Raw genomic sequence first — 24777 nt, forward strand, 5'->3', positions numbered from 1 at the left:
TCAGAACACCGCCATCACTTGCCATACATCTTTTTAAAATACTTTTTAAGGAATGCATAATTGCCAAACATTCGAATATCTGATAGGAGCATTCAGAACAAATACATTTCGAACATACAAAATTGAAATAGATGAGAGAATAGTGCCCAGTCTAAATACATTTTTCATTGTGTCCAGCATATGTCCAATGACGTTTTATAAATGGAATCTTTAATTAACATTTATGTCGAGGCCCCATGACAAATGAGGAGACCCCGCACAATTAGGTGTCATAATGGAAAACAGAAATAAATGGCTTTCCGGCTAGATATGAGTAATATGCCTGGTTAAAGTGAACAGCTTTCATGGTATATTTGGAGACTAGCTGTTATATCGAGCAGGGCATCTCAGAGCTAAGGGAAGCTGCAAAGCTGTGTGGCAATCAGGATGAACAACCAGAATCTCAAAATGGCGCAGGAGAGAGACCACGAGGATCTCTGAGGATCAATGAAGCATTTGGGGCTGAGCACGGACTGAGACAAACTAGCAGAGATAACGGAGAACAGAGCAGTAATGGTTTAAAAATGAAGCATGGGAAAATATTTTGCAGCTGAACAAAGGGGAAGTGGGTGCTGAAGGGAAACAAAGAGCAGTTCCGAGAGAGAATGGAGGATAGCTTTCTGGGTAATTTCAAAGCGCAAACAACGATGGCGGATCAGCGAGGTGTGTTGTCCACAAAAGCAGAACAACGCTTTCGTGAACAACAACTCTGTTTTTCTCTGCCTTAACTACGCATGTCCTGAACAGCGAACATGCGTGGTTAAGGCAGAGGAAAACAGACTCAGGATTGGGAGAGGACGCAGTCAGGTAAGTGGGGCTGGGGTAGGGGTAGGTTTAGAGATGAGGGTGGGGGTAGTTTTAGTTTTTAGGGGTGGGGGTTGGAGTAGTTTAAGTATTTTAGGGGTGGGGGTCAGGGTAATTTTAGGTTTTAATGGCGAGGGTGGGGGGGTTGGGTAGTTTAAGTTTCAGGGGCAGGGTGAGGGTCAGGGTAGTTTTAGGTTTTAGGGGCAGGTGGGGGGTCGGGGTAGTTTTAGGGGCAGGTTGGAGTGTCGGGGTAGTTTTAGGTTTTAGGGGCAGGTGGGGGTTGTGGTAGTTTTAGGGGCGGTCTGGATAATTTTAGGTTTTAGGGGCGGGAGGGGTGGGTCGGGTTAGTTTTAGGGGCTGGGTGGAGGGGTGGGGTAGTTTAATTTTTAGGGGCAGGCTGAGGAGTTGGGGTAGTTTAAGTTTTATGGGTGGGGTAGAGGTAGTTTTAGGGGCAGGGGGCGTGGTAGTTTTAGGGGCGGGGTGGGGGGTCAGGGTAATTATAGTTTTTAGTGGCGGGCGGGGGTCGGGGTATTTTAACTTTTAGGGGTGGGGGGTCACGGTAGTTTTAGGGGTAGGATGGGGGGTCAGGGTAATTTTAGTTTTTAGGGGCAGGGGTGGGGGGTTGAGGTAGTTTAGGTTTTAGGGCCAGGGGTGGGGGGTCAAGGTAGTTTTAGGTTTTAGGCACGCGGTGGGGGGTCGGAGTAATTTTTGTTTTTAGGGATGGGGTTTGGGTAGTTTTAGGTTTTAGAGGTGGGGGTGGGGGATCGCAGTAGTTTTAGGGATGGGGGCCAGGGTAATTTTAGGTTTTTGGGGCAGGGGTTGGGGGTCAGGGTAGTTTAAGTTTTAGGGGCGGGGTGTGGGTTGCAGTAGTTTTAGGGGTCAGGGTGGTCGCATGCTGGAACCACGCATGCCATTCCACGCATGACTTTACCCGGCATGCCTTTACAACGAAAAATAGTTGTTAAGGCGTTCGTGGTAAAGGCATTAGTGGTAACAACGCGGTTGTTGTTCTTACCGCGTTGTTCAGGCATGCGTGGTTCCAGCATGCGTTGTTCCGACGTATATTAATTTGAAAGATGATAAATGGAGAAGAGTTTGGACCCTAAACAGAAAGGAGGGTTTTTGAGAACATAACATTTTAATTGAGCATTTCTTCAGGATAACAGGAGACGAAATGGCAAATCTTTTGGTATTTAGATTTGGCAGCAGTAAGGTGATCCCTTGCTGAGAAGTGAGTTGAAAGAGAGAGGGGGGGGGGAGCATTAGGGCTGACACAGTGGTTCTGAGCAGAGAGGAGAAGGAAGTAGTAAAATATATAGGACAGTATTAAGGGAGATGGGGTAGAAGGAAGGAGTGGGAGGAAAAGGACTTTTTATTGTGCTGCCACAGGGGCACTTTTCAGAGTTAATCCCTCATGCATGAGAGAAAAATATGCATTCCCTTTGTATGATCTGGCTTTGAGTACATATCATTGCTAATGGCAATATCTTTTTTTCCGTTTTTTAGGTAGCAAAGTTTAGCAGATGTGATGTATCATAATGGCGTACCTGCGATCTAGCAGTACCTAGTGTGTGATAATATTGACCTATTAAAATCACATTCAAAAATCTATTCACAGATATTTCTTTTACTGCCCATGGTCCATTTCAAGTTGTATTGTGCAATCCCAATTAGAAAAGATTTGTTGTGTGTCTATAGGGACAGAGCGGTTAGTCCCTTTATGCAGTGCAGGCCCCCTCTTTCTATAGCAAAATGTTGATCACTGGATCCTGAAGACAAAAACATACATTGAACGATGCTATAATGTCCTGCACTTTATATATTGTATTGTATTGTAATAGTATTTATATAGCTCTTACTACCCCTGATGAGGCGGAATTTGAGCTGCGAATATGTGAGTTTGTTAGTTTGATTGACGGGAGTAATGGAGGGGTGGAGGAGGGAAGAATCCAGAAGTGTTAATTGGGAGTTTATGGTAATAGGGTTTAGGCTTGGGATGAGTAAAGGATGGGATGGAGGAGGGAAGAGTCTGTGAAAAGGGTTAGGGAGATCATAGTAGCAGGGTGAGATAATTGAGGGAGAATTTACTAGGGTTGTTTGGGAGATCATGGTAGTAAAGTGAGGTTTGGGTGAGTTAGATGTGGAAGAGGAGGGACGAGCTTAGGTAGGGACATTTAGGAGATGAAAGTAGTAGAATAGATTGGGATGAGTCAGATTGGGAATGGAGGATAGATTGATAGAGACATGACATGATGATGGGTAGACAAAGTGTGATATAAAATTAGAGCAGGGATTCATAAGTATCTAATATAACAACTTATCTAGGAGTTATGCAATGACCTATAAACATGTTAAGCATAGGATAACATATAGTATTTGTGTAGTTTTTTGTTATGACATAGTAGCAATACATATTTTCTAATGAACTGTATATAACTAGAATATACACACAATCAGATAAAAAATATTTAGCAACATAGGCATATGCAGTCCATAGCTGTTTGAATATGGTGGTTATGAAGGAATATAGCAGCTAATAAAATCAGTGTATGCTTCTGGACCTGGCTCCATGAGATAAAACAAAAATTTTAAGAGTGAAAATATGACAGAACATGGATATAAACTACAAAGATAAATCATGAACTTAATTAAATATCTAGTTTATAAAATGAAGATTGTTTTTATTTAGGTTCTGGGGTGTATTGCTCAGCACATTTTAAAAGTTCAATTGATTCTGGGTACAGCAGCCGACCTTTACCTATTTGCACATCCTTTTATTGAACATAAATAGTTGAATATGGTCCACACAGAAAATGTGGACAGTGAATGGCAAAATGTACATCAATAACTGTTGATGATTTTTGTGGCATTTTTACGTTCATTGTAAGTTTGTACATTTGTACAACATCCAAGATCATCAAGAAGTTCATTGATGTCTCTATCATCCTTCCTGTGTAATCAGGGCTATCTAATGTGGAGTGCTTTGTATTCTCATGACCTTCTTGTCATATTCCTTGTTGGAAATCTATCTTTTTCCCAATGGTCACCCCACATTTGTGGCCTTTTTAAGCACTTTTTTTTGCTGGCTATAGACCAATGTGCAATTTACTCCTGATAAACAAGAGTCAAATACCTGTGCCCCCCTTTTTAAGCATGTCAAATTGGCTTAACTCTGATTGGTGAGATTGCATTTTCATAAGGCTATGGTATATGGTGCAGAAATACATCCCTGGCATACAAAGGTAAATACATCCTGTGGACTGCAGGACTGATTGTGCCTTCCACTGCAGTATGAACCTTGCTGCCCAGGCATGTCGCATTTCACCAGTTTGACAGGTAGGATTAGTTACCTGCCTTCCTGCCCTCAAGGTAGGCTGTATATTTATTAAGAGTGGAACATGTGTGACATTAACAATTGCATGTTCCCCTACTGATAAAATGTCATTGTCACTCAGGCTGCTACTGGCACTAAGAAACTGTCAAAATATAGACTATACGCTTTGATCTATAACTTTTGATATGTACCAGCTATGGACTCCGGTTAAAGACTTAATTATATGTTTAATAATACAAATCTAATCTAATAGTAATGTCATATTTTGTTTAGCTATATGGCAAATGTATTTTTTAGAAAGTGACCTTTATCCTTCTTGCAGGTGCTGGAGACTGTTTTGCATTAGCTATCTAGAAACTGCCCAGCTTGGGGTAGGTCTGAATTAGACGTGAAATGTGCTCCCAGAGCATAGACAGTGGCCTTCAACTGACAGGAAGACCAGTTGAAGTAGATCAAGGACTTTAATTTACTTCAAAGGTGCCTTCCCTGTCACAAGTAAATGGTAGGTGACACCTGGAAAGGCCCAAGCTCGTGCCCCCCACCCCTAGTCAGGCAGGCACCAGACTCAGTGGAAGGAAAGCTACCCCCAGAACCATTTTTAAGCGGCCACAGAGGAAGGGACTGCTCATTACCATGGCCACAGCTCTTGGTGGGCACACAGACCTTGCACAATGAACAAATGATTTCCCCATCTTGGAATTTGAGAGTAAAGGGCAAGTGTTTGCAGTAGGGCAAATGGTTGAAAAAGTGGATAGGGTTGCCTCTGGAACTTTCACCCCATTGGTTGGGGAATGTCCCGGAGCCACCCCAACTGTCTAGCTGGTGCCAAGCATAAATGCGGCACTACAAGACATGTAAATAGAACACTTTCTGGACCTGAAGTACATCAAAGAGGACTGGGCTTGCTGTTTGTGGCCTGTGAGGAGTTCTGAAGCAATGGACCTGCTCTCCACTGAATCTGGGACAAAGAAGTGGACTCCAAGGGTTAGTTGGCTGACATCCTGTGTGGAGGCAGGGATACAAAAAGTTGTACGATACCCTTTTCTTATAATTCCCAGCTGGAACTTGGAGTGGATCTTGCTAGTTCTCTCTACTTAGCACCCGAGCGAATCAATATATACCCATGATAAGGAGATAACTGTGCACTTGGCACCATTCAGTTTCCTTAAAAAAAGCACTGCAGAAGCTAAAAAAAGGTCTGCTAACCTAATTGGTAGATACATTAACAAGAGATTGAAGACACTTGAAAAAAGAGATTGAAAGATATCACCTTATGATGGGGTTATATTGATTGGATCTTTAAAATCACTTTAAATCTGTTATCCAGACCAGGAGTTAAATTAATTGGGGATGCTTGAAAATAGAGGTTGAAGGTATAGGAAGATGTTACATCTCTGGTATGAGAAAGATGAAGCCAATTGAATTAGGAAGATGCGAAAATTAGCATAATGTTTCTTCAGGTTATAATTTTATCTAAAGATGTAGACTGCCATAAAAGTGGTGCTGGCTGTCCCTCAACAATCTTTAGAAATGTTGTGAACAATAAATTGAACACAACTGGAAAAAACACGTTGCTGATTTTGTGCAGTGCAAATAGTTTTACAGAATTGTCCTTTGTTACAATTCCTCGTACATAAATTTTGCCCTGAGGATGGTCTTGCAGATTCATTTCACTTGAGACCGAAATGTCAACATTACATCCACCTCTCCGTCCTTACAATCTTTTTGTTCACCGATGGACTATTTACTCTTAAGTGAAGATCGATATTATATAATTATGAGACTGGACATTTCATACATTGACACATGTTCCTTTGTTATTCTTAGCTGTACTGAACAAAAGTTGTTGTACTTTTGGAAATTGTGTGTTGTGTATCCCCTTGTATCCCATGCTCTTTTAAATGGATTGGTTTTCATATCATTATATATACCTGTTCACTTCTTCATTTATTATTATTGTTGCACATTGTCTTTTATTAAGGCATTTGTCAGAACAATATGATATTTTCTGATATAACAACTCACACAGTGCCACAGTGTTACACTATTTCAGCTCCCTTTATCCGATCACCCAATTAGGAGCCGAAGTCACATAGTGGCAGGCAAGGCAAGCTGTAAACCACTTCACAAAGTGGCTTCTCAGCTCCTCTTTGCAGGCTGTAAGCAGCACATGTCCATTAAGGGGTGTGAAAATACCACAGGACATTGGCGGCAGCCTCAGACACCCTTTGGTGTTTTTTTGTTGTTTTTTTGCAGAGAGGGTGAATTTTGTGGAGGGCTGAGTGCCTCTTAATGTGCTCTTGACACAAGGCCTCACCCTCCAAGGCCATGTCCCCTCTTCACACTGCAAGATTTAGTGTAAGGTTGGCAGGACTGTTTTTTACTTTGTTATTTTCTTTCATCGTTAAATGTTTATACAATTGAGTTGAACAAAAATGTTAATAGTTTTTCATAGCACTCCCTTGTCAGCTCTGTACCTTTCTACTTTTAGAAAGTTGGTATTTTCTTGCTTTAGCCAATGGTGCCTGCGGTCTATCTTGGGTCACATGGCTGGGTGTAGTTAGCAGCTGGGCTTTGTGTATTCCTCCCAGACAGTCACACACAATGGGAGCTTAGGTGTGATTTGCAGTACCATCCTGGGTAGGATGGGAGGGAGGGGTTGGGCCCAGCCCCACTTACACCTGAATAGGCTGTGTCCTGTCCCCACACAAAGGGCTTCATACCCTGTGCTCTTTAGTCTGGAGCCAGGGCAGGGAGGGCAGGACATTTGTGTACTTTAAAGGTATGACTTTGAAGTCTCCCTCACTTCACCAGCACCACTGGGCATAAGAAGTGCACCTCAGACAACACCATCTCAATACACTTCTGGCCCTGTGGATACTCTGCCAGGAAGAAAAACTGTTGTCCTGCTGAAAGACTGACACTCTGCTGGACTGCACTGTGCTGGACTCTCGCTTTGCTATGCTGACCCACTGCCCTCTGCCTGGCTGAGAAGGACTGGACCTGCATTACTTAGACTCAGAACCTAGAGTGACTCCAAGGGCTAGTTGGCTGACCGGAAGTCTCAGGGACATAAAAAACTTCCAATAACCCTACTTCTGCACTGAGACTCTGCCATGTGTGAGTCATCCCTGCCAAGGGGTGCCATCCCAGTACTGGACCCTTAGAAGTGGGTCTAGAGTGCTTGCCTCACCACAACCCCGAACCGACACATCGCCTCAGCAGTGCAACACATCTTTGATGCAAATCCACAATACGCTCCACAACCAGGATTTAAGGTACCTAACTGGATTTCTATAGCTAGCCTGTGCTCCATCGCAGTCAGCCTGAACTTGTGACTTTGTCCTGGACTGGGGCAACGAGACATCCCCAATAGCACTTAGTGCTTATTGGTGCTATTTTTAGTTAAAACCTTGAAATTCAGGATGTCTGGTTCTACTAACTGAATATTTGTTGTTTTGGTCTTATTTTGTTTATTAGAATCTACTCTGCTTTAATGACTCTGTTGTGGGCTCCTTTTGTGGTGTGTTTGAAGTGTTGAACAAATACTTGCACATTGCCTCTAAGTTAAGCCAGACTTCTCTGTGCCAAGCTACCAGGTGTTGAGCACAGTTTAATTTGGGGTTTGCTTGTGTCTTATCCTGACAAGGATTGATGGTTGCTGCTTGCCCAGGGCTCACACCACAACCGACAACCCAAGTTCTTAAATTGTGGTAAAAAATAGTGCAAAAGATTAGAAGCACCATTATTAACATCCACTTGTGTTCTGTTGTTCCTGTGTGTTTGTAGTTCATTTTTATACTGAATGGTGCTTTTGTATTACATTTTTATTGTTAATGGCATAATCACGTGAAGTAGCACAATGACAGAATTTGACATAACCAGTATAATGTGAATTTCCCAAAATATGTGAATTACACAGTGTAATTTAAATTTATTCCAGTTTTAGTTCACCTAGAAGAGAATTGTCTTAATAGAGGTCAATAAGTACCAAGGCTTGAGGTACTATCTTGAAATCTACAGGAGGGATGATGGTTGTAATCTTTCTTAGCAGATGGAGTTGTTAGGATGCAGTTGTTCTTACATTTAAATCAAATATGCCAAGCAGGTATATACCAATCAAATCTTGCGAGCATAAGCACTTAAACATTGGTTAGCAGCAGTAAACTGCACAGAGTCTTACACCCAACCAGTAACAATCCACCAAAAAGTAGGAGGAGGAGGAAGGCAAAGGGTTTGGGGCTGACCCTGTAGAGAGTGCCAGTTCCACCACCAACTCTTTCACATACTTTCCATATTTTTAGTGGTTACCTGTTGGCTTATGTGACTGGCTATTATATGTTGTGTATTGTATATTTCCAAATTGTAGTGTGGATCTGGTATTGTACCCCCCACTAAATGGGTTTCAATTGGCATGTATTTATGACTGCCTTGCTGACAAACTTTCTTCTTGATGTAACCAGTAAGCAATAAAGAATCTGTAAAGAAAACATATATATATATATTGTTTTAGGTTTCTGAGAGAAGACAGGCATCCCCTCTATTAGTTTGCCTAGAAGGAATTTAAAGTTGCAATGTGGTGGACACTTCGAGGATCAGCTGTGTGTCATGAGATTGTCAATGTATGGAAATGTACTCATCTTGGACCATCACACTCAGAGGTTCCATGTATAGATAAAATCACTGATCCTCGAAGTACGGCCCCGGGGACCACTTTCGGCCCTCCTGACTTTTACATGCAGCCCCTGGTCAGCAGCAGCACTGAGCAGCTGTTTACTGGACTCAGCACTAACATTTTAAAGATAGTAAATAACCAGGCACTCCTTTATTTCAAGGCTAATTTTAATTCAAGAAAAGAAGTATCTAGGTTGTCCTGCACCGCTGAACTTTAAGGGTACCGTCATTTTTAAAGACATCTTGCAGAATAGGTGTAAAACTACGATAAGGTTGCTTCAAAACTCATAATGTGTTTTCATTAACATGCAGAACCGTTTCACCTTTGTATTTCAGATTATATGAGTGGATTGAGAAGTATTTTGTTTATAAAGTGATAGTATTCAAACATAAATTCAAAAACATTGATTCTGCTCCCCTACCCTGACAACAGTGCCAATAGTGAGTATAAGGCAAATCAGTTTTTGTGTGCACTGTTTGAGTGGCCTGGGATACTATTATACATGAACATAATACTTTATTAAATCAAGAACAGGGTAAGGTTTTGTACAGCGCATATCCTGAATTCATGCATTTTGAGGCCCTCATATGAGATAATGAATAAAAAGGAGGAAAAGTAAAATAAAACAATTGACTAAAATTACACATTTTGGTAAAGTGGGGAAGTTGGGATTAATCCCAGGTGTTCTGGTTTCACACTGGGCAGTTCTGCCACTTGATATACATGCTTCACTTCCCCTACATCCTCCTCGCCTCACCCCCAAATCGGGGACACCTCCTGCTAACCCCACCACCCCCCCCCGACCACCACCCTGCTAGTATCAATGTGGCCCTCGGTCACATCACAGACCAAACTTTGTGGCCCCTAGGAAAATGTTTGTGAGTACCCATGGATTAAATAGTTGTGGTGAGAGAATTGAAGCTTGAGGTATTCCACAGATTATTTGATAAGAAGATGATTAATGTGTTGAGTACTCATTCTTGTAGATAGAATGTTGGGAAGGAAAGTCTGATTAATGGCGTTGAAAGCTGCTGACAGTTAAAAAGGACTAACAGACAGGTGTCATCGGATCTGAATTAATTTTTTCTATAAAGGTTAGTTTGGTACCAACCCTTAAAGTTGTGGATGTTGACTAAGTTGGGATCATACAGACATTGGTGCTTTTGAGATGGAAGAAACATATGGCCAGGAGTTCAGCAGAAGGCACGATGCTGCAAGAGTCTCGAGGAATCATAGCTGTTCTCACATTGTAGGTTTAGCTGGGAACCTTCTCAGCAGCCATTAGAAAAAATAATCTCACTCACTTAGCTGTAAAAGTTCTAAAACCTGACATCCTTGTGGACATAAAGAATACTGCATAGGTTTCCTGCAGATCACCTCTGACTTTTGAAGAGTCATGCTTGTAATTGTCATGAAGGGCAAAGGTGATCTGAGCTAGTGTAATAGGCAGGAAAAGCTGCTGTGAAAATGTTAGCAACTTAGATGGGTCATATTAATTGGATAATGCATATTAAGATCATTGCCAACAGCAAGAGGCTGAATACTGGTTGCTGAAGACCTAGATACGTTGACAGAACCTAAAAAGATGACAAGCATATTCATGTCCCCAGAATCGGATTGCTTGACTTTTATAGATAGCCCAGTGGTAATTAACTCAGCACTTCTTTCTGACAACACTCCAAAGAGAACCATCGACCACTCTTTTCGATGATACATCTGAGAACCCATCACATGTCCTTCCCCACTTATGGATGTTTAGCTCCAAACAAATTGATAATTGGGTGCTATTTGACAGACACCACACAAGTTTAAATTCCTGAGATATCTTCCATATGATTTTTGCCTCTACAGTGTATTGTTTAGGACCATTATGATCTACTGAAAAAGCAATGAAAATGTTTTGGAGGTATAAACTTCTCCATAGCAGCAAAATGCTTATATTGACTGGAAATTAATTCTGGGTTTGCTGAGTTATCAGTATTATCAAGTGAAATGTTGGGTTCTGTGGCGGGAATGCCAATTGTTAGTGGCAGGAATGGGCCAGGTTAATATACGCTATATCTTTTATGCACAGATCCACTGCTGGTCAGTGGTGGTGTTCTGGGATTGCTAGTCGCTCGGGCCAATAATGAACTAGCCTCTGTCCTTGAGTTCAACTAGTGGTGGGACTCCTGGAACATAAAACCAGTAGAGCTGTGGCCTGTCCGAAAAACATATATAGTGGGCTCTGTGGCAGGAATATTATTGGTGGAGAGACATCCCTGAATTGTAGGAATCCACCTCTATTATCGTATCCACACAGCAGACCTTCTACCTGGTCTGTACCAGCTGGAGCATTTTAGGACATCTACACCCAGAAACAATCTCTGTCCAAGTCTCCCCCCTGACATCAGACAAAGGTGGGCTCCTGGCACTTTAAAACGAGTGCAATCATGGTTGGTCCTAAAATGTATATGTTGGGCTTGGCAGAAATTACATTTGTTAATGGAAGAGCCTGTCTGAATTTTGATACCTGTCAAGCATACATTTTCTCTCTTGCACACCAGTGGGTGCATGTCTAGGCTTCAATTACCAGGACCCATTTCCACCATAACCTTCTCCCCGGTACAGCAATGACTGGGCTAATGCTAATGGCATATTATAAATGGTGGAGCCTTGTGCAGTAGCGATATATGAAGACATGCTCATATGTAACCTGCGAAATGTTGCTTAATGTGCGCTAGACCACAGTGTAGATCAGGCAGAGATGGCCTGACATTGTGGTGGGCCTGTTGTAGGCACAGATGGACTATGCATTTAAAGGTCTATTTGCAGTTGTCTGGATAATTGTCAATTTATACTCACAGTGACCCTCGGGAATTAAGGAAGAGGAGATAAAAGCTTTGGGGACAATTAATGACTAGATTAGGCAAGCTAAACTTATTACATTGTCCCTGATTTGCAAAAGCACTAAGAGACCAGCTAACACAAGTGCTTCCAGAACAGCCAGCATGCACCATGTATTCAAGAAGAACCACCCTTTGCTTTACAGCAGCTTACACTTGCCCTGTTGCCCCATTTTTTATCACAACAACATAGCTGACATATTGAAGCCTCCTGTTGGTTGGCGAATAAAAGTAAGGAGGAAATCAGTGACTGACCTGTTTCTCAGTAGATCGTTCGCGGACGCCTCCATTATGTAATCTTAACAATTTATTAAATCAATGTTGATGACTTTTTCAGAGAGATTCATCACAATTGAGCAACTGGAATGACAAAAAAATGTGTGTTTATGCTGGCGTTCTGAAATAGTGCCTACAGTTACATTCCTGTGTAATTGTGCACCTGATAGCAGCAGTGTGGGATAACACGTTAAACATGTCATTAGTTAGACTGAAGAGAGCCCCCTCAAAAGGTTAAATCCCAAGAAAAGGTTGAGAATGTCTACATTGTTAAAGACGATGGTATAACTGTTGAGTGATGAGCTGCTGATTCGTACAACTATTGATCAAGCAACACCATTAGTTACAGTTCGAGCCCAGGTCTCCCTTTAAGAAGCAGAAGGTATATGCAATACATTATTAGCTCTTTGACACTCTATTGCCTTAATTAAAGATCTCAACATTCCAGTGTTCTAATTGACGATATTTCCTTGGGGTTGAAGAAGAACGCACCATGGATGGTGTGCCTGCCAAACTCTTCATGAAATGTGTGCATATATTTTCTTGAACCATGCATACCTGCTTGTGGTTTTAAGAAGTGGATCAAGCGGAGGACATTTCCTAGACTGGCTAGTAATTGAGAATCCGGGTAACTTGTTGGAAACTCAGTCCACTTTCATTTTTAAATGATAAAGGCAGCTTTGTGTTGAAAGGTATTTACTGATTACTGAGAATGCCTGTACAAGAGACACACTTGCAAAGTTCAGAAAGGCCATGCTACTCAAATTTCTTATAGCTCTATTCGGATAACCGAGCCGAAGTGTCCTTGTGATGCTTCTGCTTCTGATTCTGTGCTGTACTTTATATATTTTTGCAAGTATCTTTTCAATTTGTGATGAAAACATATTAAATTCACTCTTAAGTAGTGCTGGATTCACAAAATGTACATTAGTTTTATGATATCTATTATTGGTAAATAAAGTACCTTCTGCGTGAGTAATATATCCATTTCTTGCTCAGGCTTTGAGTCGAGCAAAAGAACATCTCTTTCTCTCGTGAGTGGCAGATCAGATCAGCAAAATGACAACTTGCCAGTTTTTATTGCTAAAACTTATTATATCAATTAGTTGGAAATTGTAACTCGTTGAACTTTCTGTTGTGCATGTTATTAGAATGTCATACAATGTATAAAACTCCTGGGGAGTTATGACTGTTGCAGACTCCCAGGAGCTGTGGCATCCTTTGTGAATTGATAGACAGAAATTGACAGAAAGCACAGTCAATAACCAACAGAGCAACATTCCTCATAACGTTTTTGCGTATCAGGAGGCTCATTGGGTTGGCATATCTATGGTCGATACATATAACCAAGCATGAGCTTGTGACATATACTCTGGATAATGCAGAAAACAATACGTTTAAGCCATGTCTCAAGGATGTCATTTGGGTTGATCTATTTTTCTGGCCCCCATCTGGCCAAGTGTATTTCATAGTCTGTCTTTCTCTTTGCAGTTTCCACTGCTCCCGTACAGCACTCGAATACCTGCGAGTCTGCCAGATCCAATGCTGATTCCTGACCAGGCTTCCATCAGTTCCTGTGAGTAGTCTGGTCCCCTTGTATTTGTACTGTGTAGGTAGATAACTAATAACAGAGGCTCTCTGGCTGTTGCTTCGGTAAACATCTGTGTGAGGTCAGCAGAGCTGGTCTTGTCAGAATTCAAATGAGTGACTTTCCCGATGCAAAACTTGAATGCATTCAAAATGTAAATGCCAACATGCCTTGTCTATTGATGATGCTGTCATTTATTTCCATGATGATTACATCATAGAAAAAGTCTTGTCTTTTTCACCTGTTCAATTTACTGTGTTCATATTGCTTGTGCCTGCCAATATTTACTTTCTTGTACCCCGCCTCTCCTGGTTACCATGCTGTGTTATTTCCTGCCAACAAGCATCTCTGTCAGCGGCAATATGGATGTTGTAGCTCAATTATTCCTTTTCTGCAGCTTTCTCCTGGAGTGAGAATTTTTCAAAAAGCGTAAATGGTCAAGTTTTGAAAATGTTAATTAATTTTACCAATCTTATAGACAGTGAACTTTGAAATTCACCACGAACAGTGATTGTGGCCTTAGTTGTGTAAATACTTTGAGATATGTACATAAATGTTACAAATGGCATGTGTAAAAACATAACTATAAATGTTGCTAAAATCCACTCTGAGTAGCCTTAAAAATATTTGTGTCTTAGGGGAAAAGCACATTCCGCACAGTGGGGTTTGCAGCTCTTAAACATTATGTTTTGATGGCTGTCTGTTGTCAGTTCAATAGTGTTTAAGAGCTGTCCACTGCTCCAACAACTGACTGGTAAAATCAATCAATATCTAGTTTGTGGAAAGAGCCTGAAAAGGCAACAGAGAACTACAGCTGATCATGCACACTTCAGCAAACTTCTAATGATGCATTATTTCCAGACAGGTTATGGCTCTGAATATAACACACCTACCTCCTGATACAAAACACAAGGGCAGCAGCACCACCGACAGAAAACTAAAAAAAAAATACAGAGAAAGGAACCAAAATGTAGATTTTAAGCATAAACTCCAACATCGCACATGTAACGCGCTACCTACACAACATACACACGGCGCACACTATTAGCAGAATCATGCAAAGGAAGGACATGTCCCACAAGTGTGTGCTTCACAGTGCCCTGGAGGCTAGTATCCTGCACTGTACCGCCATAACGGCCTTCCTTCTTTCTTTTTATTTACTCGCCTTTCTCATTCTGCAGACCTCGAGTCTTGAAGTCCACTCGCGCCTGTAAGAAGAGGAAAGGCGTGATCTTCTCCATTGCAGCCTCTTGGCTTGATGTTGCTTCCTGGACCCGCGGTACTCTTGAGATGGAACTAGTCCCACTGGGCATAATTCAAACATCTGTAACCTCTCCACCTGGCCCTGTGCAGAAAGCTAAGTAATCGTCCGGGCTACTTAAACCTCCTTCCGGTCAGATACAGCTTCCTCTGCCTTTAGTACTATCTGTCCTCTCCCCCTGCAAACATGTTCCGCAGAGCAGAGGCTTTTGACGTGACCTCAACCTTGATTTCTGTACCAGGTAGTTCCCTCCCTGGGACTGCTTTTGCAGGTGTTTTTATAGAGCTGAAACCCGGTCTGTGCTCATGAAGAACTCCAGAGCAAATCATCCTACGGCTCTTGCACGTTTTGCGTGTCACATTCCCAGCATGGTTACAGAGATCCCGTTCCAGCGTTGTGCTGTATTGCCAGAGCACTTCTAGAGGCAGGAGTACTACAGACATACAATATGTCAGAAACCTAAATCCCGTTTGTCTCTCTCTCGCCAAGTTCTTCGTATTGCCAGCCCCATTCTTCCTTCCAAGGATAGAAAAGAATCTCTAGCCATTGCACTGCCAACTTGTTCCCGTCCAGTGCAGTGCATAGCGCTACATGTCTGAAAGTGGACCATCTGTACACAGAGACAAAGGGCCATATGTATAAAAACCAATTTGCAAAGGCAAAAAAGCAGTTTGGTATGAATCCCAAATTGGAATTTTGGTAACGCAGTACCGAATCGTGATTTTGGAATATAAATACACACTCATTCGGTATTTGGTAGAGGCCTGATAAAGTCTGTTTACGTCATGTCTTCCAAATACTGAACCTGTATAGGATGAATTAATGTTTTGCAATCGAATTGTGGTTGGAAAATATATACCTATTTTTTTTACAACACCTCAAAAGAGGAGGCAACCCAATCGCAAATAGGAAGGGTTCCCCAAAGGACCACTTTCTCTTTGAGAATGTTCAAATAAATATTTAATAAGAGCAGGCAGTGGTCCAACCGACCACTGCTTGTTCTTAACAAATTAAACTTGAACGTTTCATTATAATTATTGAAACCTATCCCATTTTCCTTTAGGGGAAACAGGCTTCATTTAAAAAAAGAAGAATGCTGAATTAAAAAGCAATCACAGACATGGTGGTCTGCTGACCACCTGCAGGCCACCATTCCTGTGTTGGCCATCTACCTCATTAATATTGATTAGGTGGGTTGATTTGTGATCCACTAGGAATCACTATTTAAAAGGTGTAAGTTTTCTTACATTAGCAATTGTGATTACCCAATTTTGATTTGGTAAGAACCACAATGAGGACAAAGCAATTTTCAGTTTTTGTACATCTGGCGCCATCTGTTGTGACTTTCATTCATAGGGTGCTGTGACCAGGGTAGAGGCAAACACATTTCTCTCCCATCCTACAGCCAATTACAGCAGGTCTTTTAAAGCCAGGCCTTTTGGAAGAATAGGTGTGAATTGGGTCAATGGGATTTAAGACCTTGGGGGCGGGCTAAGCAAAGAAGTTAGGTAGTGGGTTCACCAACACTATTGCTAAGCTTCAGACAATGTGCCAACTTATAAATATTTATTTAAAAAAGTTTTTGGCCCCAGGCTGGGTCTTTCTGCAACCCCACCAACAGGCCTAAGGGGTCAGGGTATCCCTGTTTTGCCCCTATGTGGCTTTTTTTTTAACCTTTTTGGTATAAGACTCAGGACTGAGTCCAGAATCCTAAGAGGGCTGCTGCCACATCGTTGTTGATGTGGTGGCAGTCACTCAGATCTCTTCTTGAGATCTTTCGACCCTCCGGATCCTGTGCAGCATGGTACATGCAATGTTTTTGAGCACTAATTACTCAAAACCTACTGATTTACACCAACCCACAAAAAGCGCTCTTTGTGGACCAATATCTAGCTTTCTAACAACTTAGGTGTGAATCTGTTCAGTGGTTTGGGTTGTAGCTGTGTCTAAAGTTCCTGTGGAAAAATAAATAGGGGAAAAGTGTTTTAAGACCACCTTGTTTTCTCAGCCCCAGCTTGATGGATCGCCTCAAAACTAAAACGTTTGGGGCTGAAGTGAAAAATAAATTTGGGAAGGTTTTCTGCCGCCAAAGATACAAGCAAATAACAAATATATTCTTATTGAAACACAAGCCTAACTGTAACTATCCAGTGGCAACTGGGTAATATATATATCTGTATATCTGTGTAATCTAGACATATACTACCTAGTGGTGGTCGCCACTGGGTAGTTATAGTTAGGTCAGATTTCCACAAGAAATAATTTTTTATCTGGTAATAACTTTGGCGTGGTTTGACGAATCTTCACAAAAGTGCAACTTTTTTTCTAGTTTGTGCATGGGAAGATTCAGGGTTTTCTGTCAAATAAGGGCAGAGAAAAACAGGGGGTCTCAAAATGCAAAATCCCCATGCATTTTCCATTGACCTTTTAAAGAAGCACTTCTGCAAATTCTGCTGAAGGGAATTACACCAAATTTGCCAGGAAACTAGACCTTGGTTCAGAAAGCGTGCTTTTGTAATTTGGTATAAATCCATTTAGTTGTTCAGCGGATATTAAGCTTCAAAAATATTTCTAGGTCTTGATAGTTGGGTTTGAGGGATTCTCGCGAGCAAAACTCCTGTGGGAGCAAGGGTTTTATGGGCAACATGAAGAAAAATGTTGCAGGCAGCCATTACAAAACTTGAGGGCATAGTCCCCTGTCACCAGATTAGGTAAAAAACGAATGTAAGGGCCCTGGGTAGGAGTACCCTGAACCCTGTGAGGAAATCACAGAGGGACTCCCAACTGGGACCAAAATGTATTTTCTTGAAAGTTTCAATCCCATAGGATTCTTGTGAGACTCACAGGACTCCTGTGGAATCACAACTAGTTAATAATAAATAAACGTATATTGGTGTTTATATTTTTATAACATTTAGGGGAGGGGGGCATGCAATCACACTCTCGGAGCCAGAGATGGGCCCAGGGGACCCCATCTCCAGGGCAAAAAATGGGGGCATTAGGCCCCCTTACCCTAAGCTTTAGGAGCCCATCTCCCTCCTCAAGCCTGGAGCGGCTCCAGAAACCCCATTTTCCAGGCCAATCACATTCGTTTTATAAGAAGGGGACCTATGGTCCCCCTTCCTGAGCCCAAATGTGCACCTAGAACCCCATCCCATGGCTAAACAATAACTAGAGGGGGGGCACCGAGCCTTGCAAAGCCCTGGGGACCCCATCTACTGGGGCCAGATCTTTAACTGTGTTCCAGAGAGCCCACTCCCAGAACACTTGTTTTCCCTGTTCGCAGTAGAAGGGGCAGGGACAGATGTTTCCTCCCCCAGTGACAGCTTTGAAAATGCTTGGAATGGATGTATGCACATATATGGATAAAGAATGAGGATAATCAAATTGTAATGGGTTCGTTAAATGCCCTACATGTTTACCTATATGCTGTAAATTTCTAGTTTGTAGTATTTTGTTAATATGAAATTGCAAATAGGATATTTGGTCTTTGTCATGCTTTTACACACAGGACTTTTTATGTTGCACAAAAATGTACTTCCTTGTTATCCCCTTTTTTAGATAATAGTGGAAAAAATGTCCCATTTGTTAATTCACTCTTTCCATGTTACGTACCATACCTACATAGCATATTTGAACTTTCTGCAGCCGACTTGCAAAAATATAAGCCCTAAAACAAACATGCAAAACTGTTTTCATATATTATGGCAGAGTATATGTAGCCAGAGTCTAATCAGAAAATAACGGGTGCTGCTGAAATCAGATTTATATTATGCACATTAATGCACCAGAAAGAGTTCTGTCTTCCCCATATGGAAATATTGTTCCTTGTGGAGTTATCCCTTCTCCTAAACCCCTGCAGTTTTGGGCATTGTTTGATTCTCATTCCTATCCTTAACAGGAGACAATTTCCAAGGGGACATGGGTGGTGGAAACATTTGTGAATACCCACAGACAAGTACATTTGTGGTTCTAACCAAAGGTTTCCTGCCATCCTGCCCTGACACCTGTTACCAGTACTAGGCAGAATATTTACTTGCATGAAAAATTGTGTGAATAAATCTTTGATGACTACCATACCTATTAAAAAGGCCATGTCAGTGTTTATATTTAACTTAAATCTGTAAATGGCGATGTGAATCGGATGCTATACCGATTTAAAAAGCCACTTATACAAAATGATATGCCACAGGTTATTGCCAGGATGCAGTATTTACTTGAAGCACTTAGCGCCTGATTACGACCTTGGTGGAGTGGATTACTCGTCCCGAACGTGAGGGATATCCTGCCCGCCATATAATAAGTTCCATTATATCCTATGGAACTTACGAAACAGCGGACGGGATGTCTGGAACTTTTGGGACGGAGTAATCCCCTCCGCCAAGGTCGTAATAAGGCCCTTCGTGTTGTTCCCTTGATGTAACTAATGAAAGTGGTTCATCAGAATCAGGTTTGTTGCACTCGCAGCCACTTTACATTGCCCCATTCACTTATTCTTCCAATCAGAATATTTAAAAACTTCACTGCTCTACTACTTATATATAAGTGCTCAGTGTTTATTTTGAGCCAGGGTTTGCCAGTGGTGCTCATCGTCCCCCATTTTTGTTGACCAGCACTTATTTTTTTAACCCAGAGCAGGAGAGAGAAAAAAAACCACAAGAGGAAAGGAGGAGGATGAGAAAGACAGAAACTGTAACAAAGGGAAAGCAGAGGTGGCGGGGCTTCGGTGCAAAACTTTGAGCAGTGACACTCATTTGCACTGTACGTGTTTAATGTGTCCATTTAAAATGCATCTGATTTACTGTAAAAGCAACTTAAGTACTCCTGGAGCGTTCATGTTGCTATAATTTGGAGCCAGGCATCTACAAAACTGCTGAACTACCCTTCACCAAACAAGTGTACATACGCCAGGGGGACTGTAGTGCTCCCTAGAACTAGCAGGATAGTTCCAGTCACGGTGGGGCAGCAGGTGAACAACAACGTTACCTGCATGAGAAAAAAACTCTAGCGCTAGGACCCGGCATCTGAAACCATCTAAAATAATCTTCCTAAAATTCGACATCCCAAACTGTCAACTTCCCAGAGTTGGTACAGGGTGGACGTTAAAGGGGAAGGGCGCGGCTAGAGGAGATGCCCAGTTTTACACAGAGCTGAGGCTGCACGGAGATAGCTTCTGAGCCACTTAGCTTTGCATTCACAATCGGTGGCAGTTTTCCAGTGAAGTTGTCATTTCAATTTAGAGCTCACATGTTGTATACGGAATATATATTTATTTTTCAAATTGCTGCCTCCTGGGACTATTGGCTGTCTTCTGTGAAGCTGTTTTTTGATGGCTGGGGACAGAATGAAACTAATGAAACCAACACATAATTGGTTAACTCTACAGTTTACATTCACATTGATCCAGAATGACTGAGAAGATGGCGGCTTAAGGAGGCCCAGGAGATGCCGGGAAGGTCTGACAGGAGAAGTCATCAGAGTGCTGTCCAGTGAAAAATGAAACTACTGGGAGTAATAATATGGGCTGATGCACTCAATATAACAGCAATGCCCTCCGAGAAGGATAGGAAATAATTTAGTTCTTCTAGGCTGCTCCTAAGCTAAATACAGTATGACAAGAGATACTAGCAGTAGTCATTATGTCTGATTGCTAATTACCCCTCTGAATGATTCGGCTGTGCCTGCTACGAGATAATTAGTTTAGTAATTTATGACTGCAGCACAAACTAGTACTTTCACTGTAAGGCTATCACAACAGCTACCATGGCACTAGGCATTCTGCTTTCTTTCTGGAGCAGTCAGTGCTTGGACCCCTGGGAGGAATGTCTGCAGAGTCTTTTCTGGAGCACCTCGAGTTGAGAAGATATGTATGTGTGTATTAACTTAAAGAAGGGTTGTATGAAAACACAATGTTGAGTGATTTTCTGCTGGTGATCTTCCTTTTTGAGTAATGACTTGCAATGCCTTTTTATATTATTTACATTGTAACACGCTGATTAAATATTACAGAGAGTAAATGCAAATAAATGAACCTGTGACAAAATAAATCGAAATAAAAACTGTCTATAAAATTACACACATTGCAAAAATAAAGGGTTGTTCTTTGCCTTTTGCAAAACATTTCCTGTAGTTAACGAGCATTGTATTTGGAATGCATGCATAACCAAAATTGTTAGCTCAAATCTAGTTGCAAATTTGGTTGTTGGTTGTCGGATCAGACATAGAAAGTAACGCTGGTGTTGTAATTACCAAAATTGAGTTTCAGTTTAAATAGTGTGATGATGATTTTTGTGAAATAGACATGCAATATGCTGCAAGAGCTGTCAGATGTTCATAAATAATACATGTCGACTGAAGGGCAAAAATGGAGTGGTGATTTATGATGTATGCAGTTTTTACAAGGAGCGACATTAGTAATGCCAATCGGTCTGGCTTAACTGTTCCCTTGCTTTCAAACACAAGTGTACATGTCTGCCTCCCTGTGTTTGCAAGCATTAGCATATTACAACAAGACCTATTGCCTTTGTCAATTCCAGTTCATGAAGGGGATATTGGAGGCACCGAATATGCTGCATTCCTCTTCAAAGACCTATTCTGAATGCAAAAATGAATTTGCAAGGAAACATACATGCTTTCCGAAGTACATATTTGTTTTTGTTTTTACTTCTATCATGTTTAGTGGTACCCTGTTCACTGATTTCAGGAGGATAGGAGGTTGAGTACGCCTTGCCAGGATTCCTTCTTCCAGGGGCCAGACTATATATAGGACCCACTGTCCCTGCTCGCACTGCATTGCACCTTTAGCTTGTTGCGTGGGACGCAAACAGGGACAGTGGTCTGAGTACAGGTAAGGTGCTACCGCCAGGACAGCCGCCAACTGGCACCTGTACTGGAAGCAGTACATTAGCAAAAGATGGAGTGGCTGTTCGGAGCAGCTGCTCCAGTCTTCATTCTGCAGGTGGCACCAGGCCTGCTTCTGAAAGGGGAACAGAGACAGTCTTGCAGACAGGTGCAGTGAGTGACTGCATCTGCCTGCAGCACTATATGTGCACCCGTGCGATCTGTGTAAGAGAAGGGGCTACACAAGAGTCTATGGTCTCATCTGTAATTCCAACCACCCTGGGCACAGGGAGCTGGTGCACATACCCTTTATGCTGCCAGGACAGTTTGTGTAATATGACCACAGATCACAAGATAGCTCAACTTTACCCCTGGTCCCCCTTGTCCTTGTCCCCTTCCTTGCAAGCGAGATATAACCATCTCGCCATATAGAAAAAAAGAACAGAGGAATGGTTGCACCTACTGCCCCTCCCCCGCTGCTGGATCCTACATAAGCCTTCCTCCTGTTCTTTTTTCTTGTCTGTCTGACATCATGATGAAGACAAGGAAAGGAGTTGCTCCCGTGGGGCTTAGGTGACCCGTTGCTGTTCATTTCACGCCCTGGCCAGTATTCTAGTGGTTACGTTGACCAGAGTGGGTGCGCATCTCCCTGCCTGCTGGGCTTGGGTAGTGAAAGACAAACTGAATGGTTGAAAGCAAAATTAGGAGATTTTTATTAAGGATTACCATAATTCTCAGAATGCCTCCTTGTTGGTGGAATGGGAACTGATGAAAGTAAATAGAGATTAACCAGCCACACCAAAGACCGCTAGGTCAAAATGCGTCAGTGTTTTATCCTACTTCACTTTCTTTAATTAAAAATGTAGTAATATGAGTTTCTGGAGTGTTGTTTACTTCGTTTCCCACATACTGAAGTTGTGGTCGTACTTTACACAGGCACCAGTTTTAAAGAGCTCGCAAAATATGACATATTGCATTCTTGCTGAAAGATATATATATATATATATATATATATATATATATATATATATATATATATATACACACACACACACACACACACACACACATATTTATCACATATTTATACACGGGTGTGGAATTTAATAAAATACCTACTTGTTCATGGGACAAGTTGCTTCTTAAATCTAATTGTCCTGTAAAAAAATCAACTTGTGTCTTTGGTGCCATGTAATGCAGTGACAAATTATGCCTGCAATCTCATTATGTAAGAGCTCTAATAATAGCCTCTCCGATTATACCAGGACTACTGCTATCGTAAGGCTTGGATACTTGCCATTTCAATCCCTACTAAAGCAATTTCCTTATTTTGCCACCTTTCTGCAGCTCTACATACTGGGGCTGGAGGAAGCAGTGAACAATAGTTCCACGGCTGGAATGCCTTTGAATCTGCAAACCTACTCACTTGCATGTTTTAAGGATTTTCACCAACTCTTCTCTAATCTTTTACCCATAATGAGAAAGGTTGGAAATGTACTCCTGACAATGGCAGAAGTAGAAGTTCTTCCACTGTTGGGAAAAAAGTGGTTGGAGGGAAAGTGAACTTGTAAACACTCAATATATTTTTACATGAGCAAGTTTACACATGCATATTTGCTCATGCTAAAATACAGTTCACAAATATTTTCTAGTAGTATGATTTCCTGGTCTACTTCTGTAAGTTCACAAAAGCCACTAATTCGAAGACTTATACCAGGGGTGCTATTTTAGGACTTTCTTTAAGAATTGGGTCCCTAATTAGGTCTGGCGTTAACAAGGACATCTTGTTTTTTATTAAACTTCTATTTTTCTCTCTGGCTGGCTTTACTGTGAGTGATCACATTCTGCTCTTTCACAAGGAGCATATTGGCACACAAAGTAGTTTTGTTCAGTGCCAGGAACTACTATGACAATCAGTGGTGTAACGAAACTGGAGGGTCCCCCTTGCAAAGAACATGGAGGGCCCCCCCACCACCCACCAGACTCCCTCAGGGCGGGTGCTGTGCTGAGGGGTCCCCCTGGAGGGGGGCTGCTGGGCCTTTATTACGCCAGTGGTGGCAATGTGTGCTTTTTGAGACAAAACTTTTTTTTTCTTCTTGCCAGTGTTTGTTACAATAATGAGGGCCTGGCAGCTCCCACAAGAAAGTGTTACAAAAGCCATGTCAAAACAAGATACACATTGATGAAACCAAAAGACTCACAAAAAAAATGTCAGATTGGTTGGCTTTGCCAGTGCTTGTTTATTTTCATGCTTCCCATAATCTTGCTGAAAATGGTTACACTGAATTACCATTAGGAATACTTTTTGGAAATACTAGCGTTCACCAACACATTTTACTAAATGACGCTTGAAAGAAATAGCACCTAAAATGTCACATGACATCCTCATTCAGAGGATGCTGGATGTTGGCACTATAGGGACTCCCATCAAATGGCTGGAAGCCTTTCTAGTGGACAGGAGCTTCTAAGTGTGTGAAGACTCCTTGCCTCTTCTATCCATTCATTGTCATGTGGGGTCCCACAGGGCTCCCCGCTTACCCCCACATTGTTTAATCTGTATGTTTGCCCACTAGCTAAAATTGTCCCCTCACATTGGCTTGCCATAGTGTCATATGCAGATGACGCTCAGGTTATTTTGGCCCTTACACCCAATACCACTCAGACCACCTTCCAACTAAATTCTTGTCTTGGGGAGGTTACAAATCGGATGTCCAATAGCCAGCTAAAGCTTAATGGTGAGAAAACGGAGGTCCTGGTGGTAGGCAACAATAGCTCTAGGTGGCAGGAACTTTCATGCTAGACTATCTGAGAGATAGCCCTAAGCCAGCCCAAGCTGTAAAAAGCCTAAGCATCTCGATAGACGATAAGTTAATGATGGATACACGTCAATAAATTGGCAGGTATCTGCTTTGGCATTTTAAGATCTCTAAGGAAGTTCTTGCAAATGCTGTCTTTCCATACTAGAAGGCTAGTGGTACAGAGTCTTATAAACTCTCCTTTTGATTACGGCAACTCCCTGTATCTTGGGAGTCTGAAATATGTCATCAAAAGGCTCCAAGTAATTCAAAATGCTGC

The 24777-nt window shown here is 41.8% G+C and overlaps 1 protein-coding gene across 1 annotated transcript in view; it reads left to right on the forward strand.

The window, feature by feature from the left end:
• The window catches only part of RALYL (RALY RNA binding protein like), a 1738931-nt gene that overhangs the window by 766744 nt on the left and 947410 nt on the right, over positions 1 to 24777 (forward strand). Inside the window, exon 4 of the mRNA XM_069220422.1 lies at positions 13505 to 13589. Within this exon, the coding sequence (XP_069076523.1) occupies positions 13556 to 13589 (34 nt within the window). The 5' untranslated portion in view covers positions 13505 to 13555. The remainder of the gene's footprint in view (positions 1 to 13504; positions 13590 to 24777) is intronic.

This window comes from Pleurodeles waltl, chromosome 2_2, assembly GCF_031143425.1.
Source record: "Pleurodeles waltl isolate 20211129_DDA chromosome 2_2, aPleWal1.hap1.20221129, whole genome shotgun sequence".
Lineage (NCBI taxonomy): Eukaryota > Metazoa > Chordata > Amphibia > Caudata > Salamandridae > Pleurodeles > Pleurodeles waltl.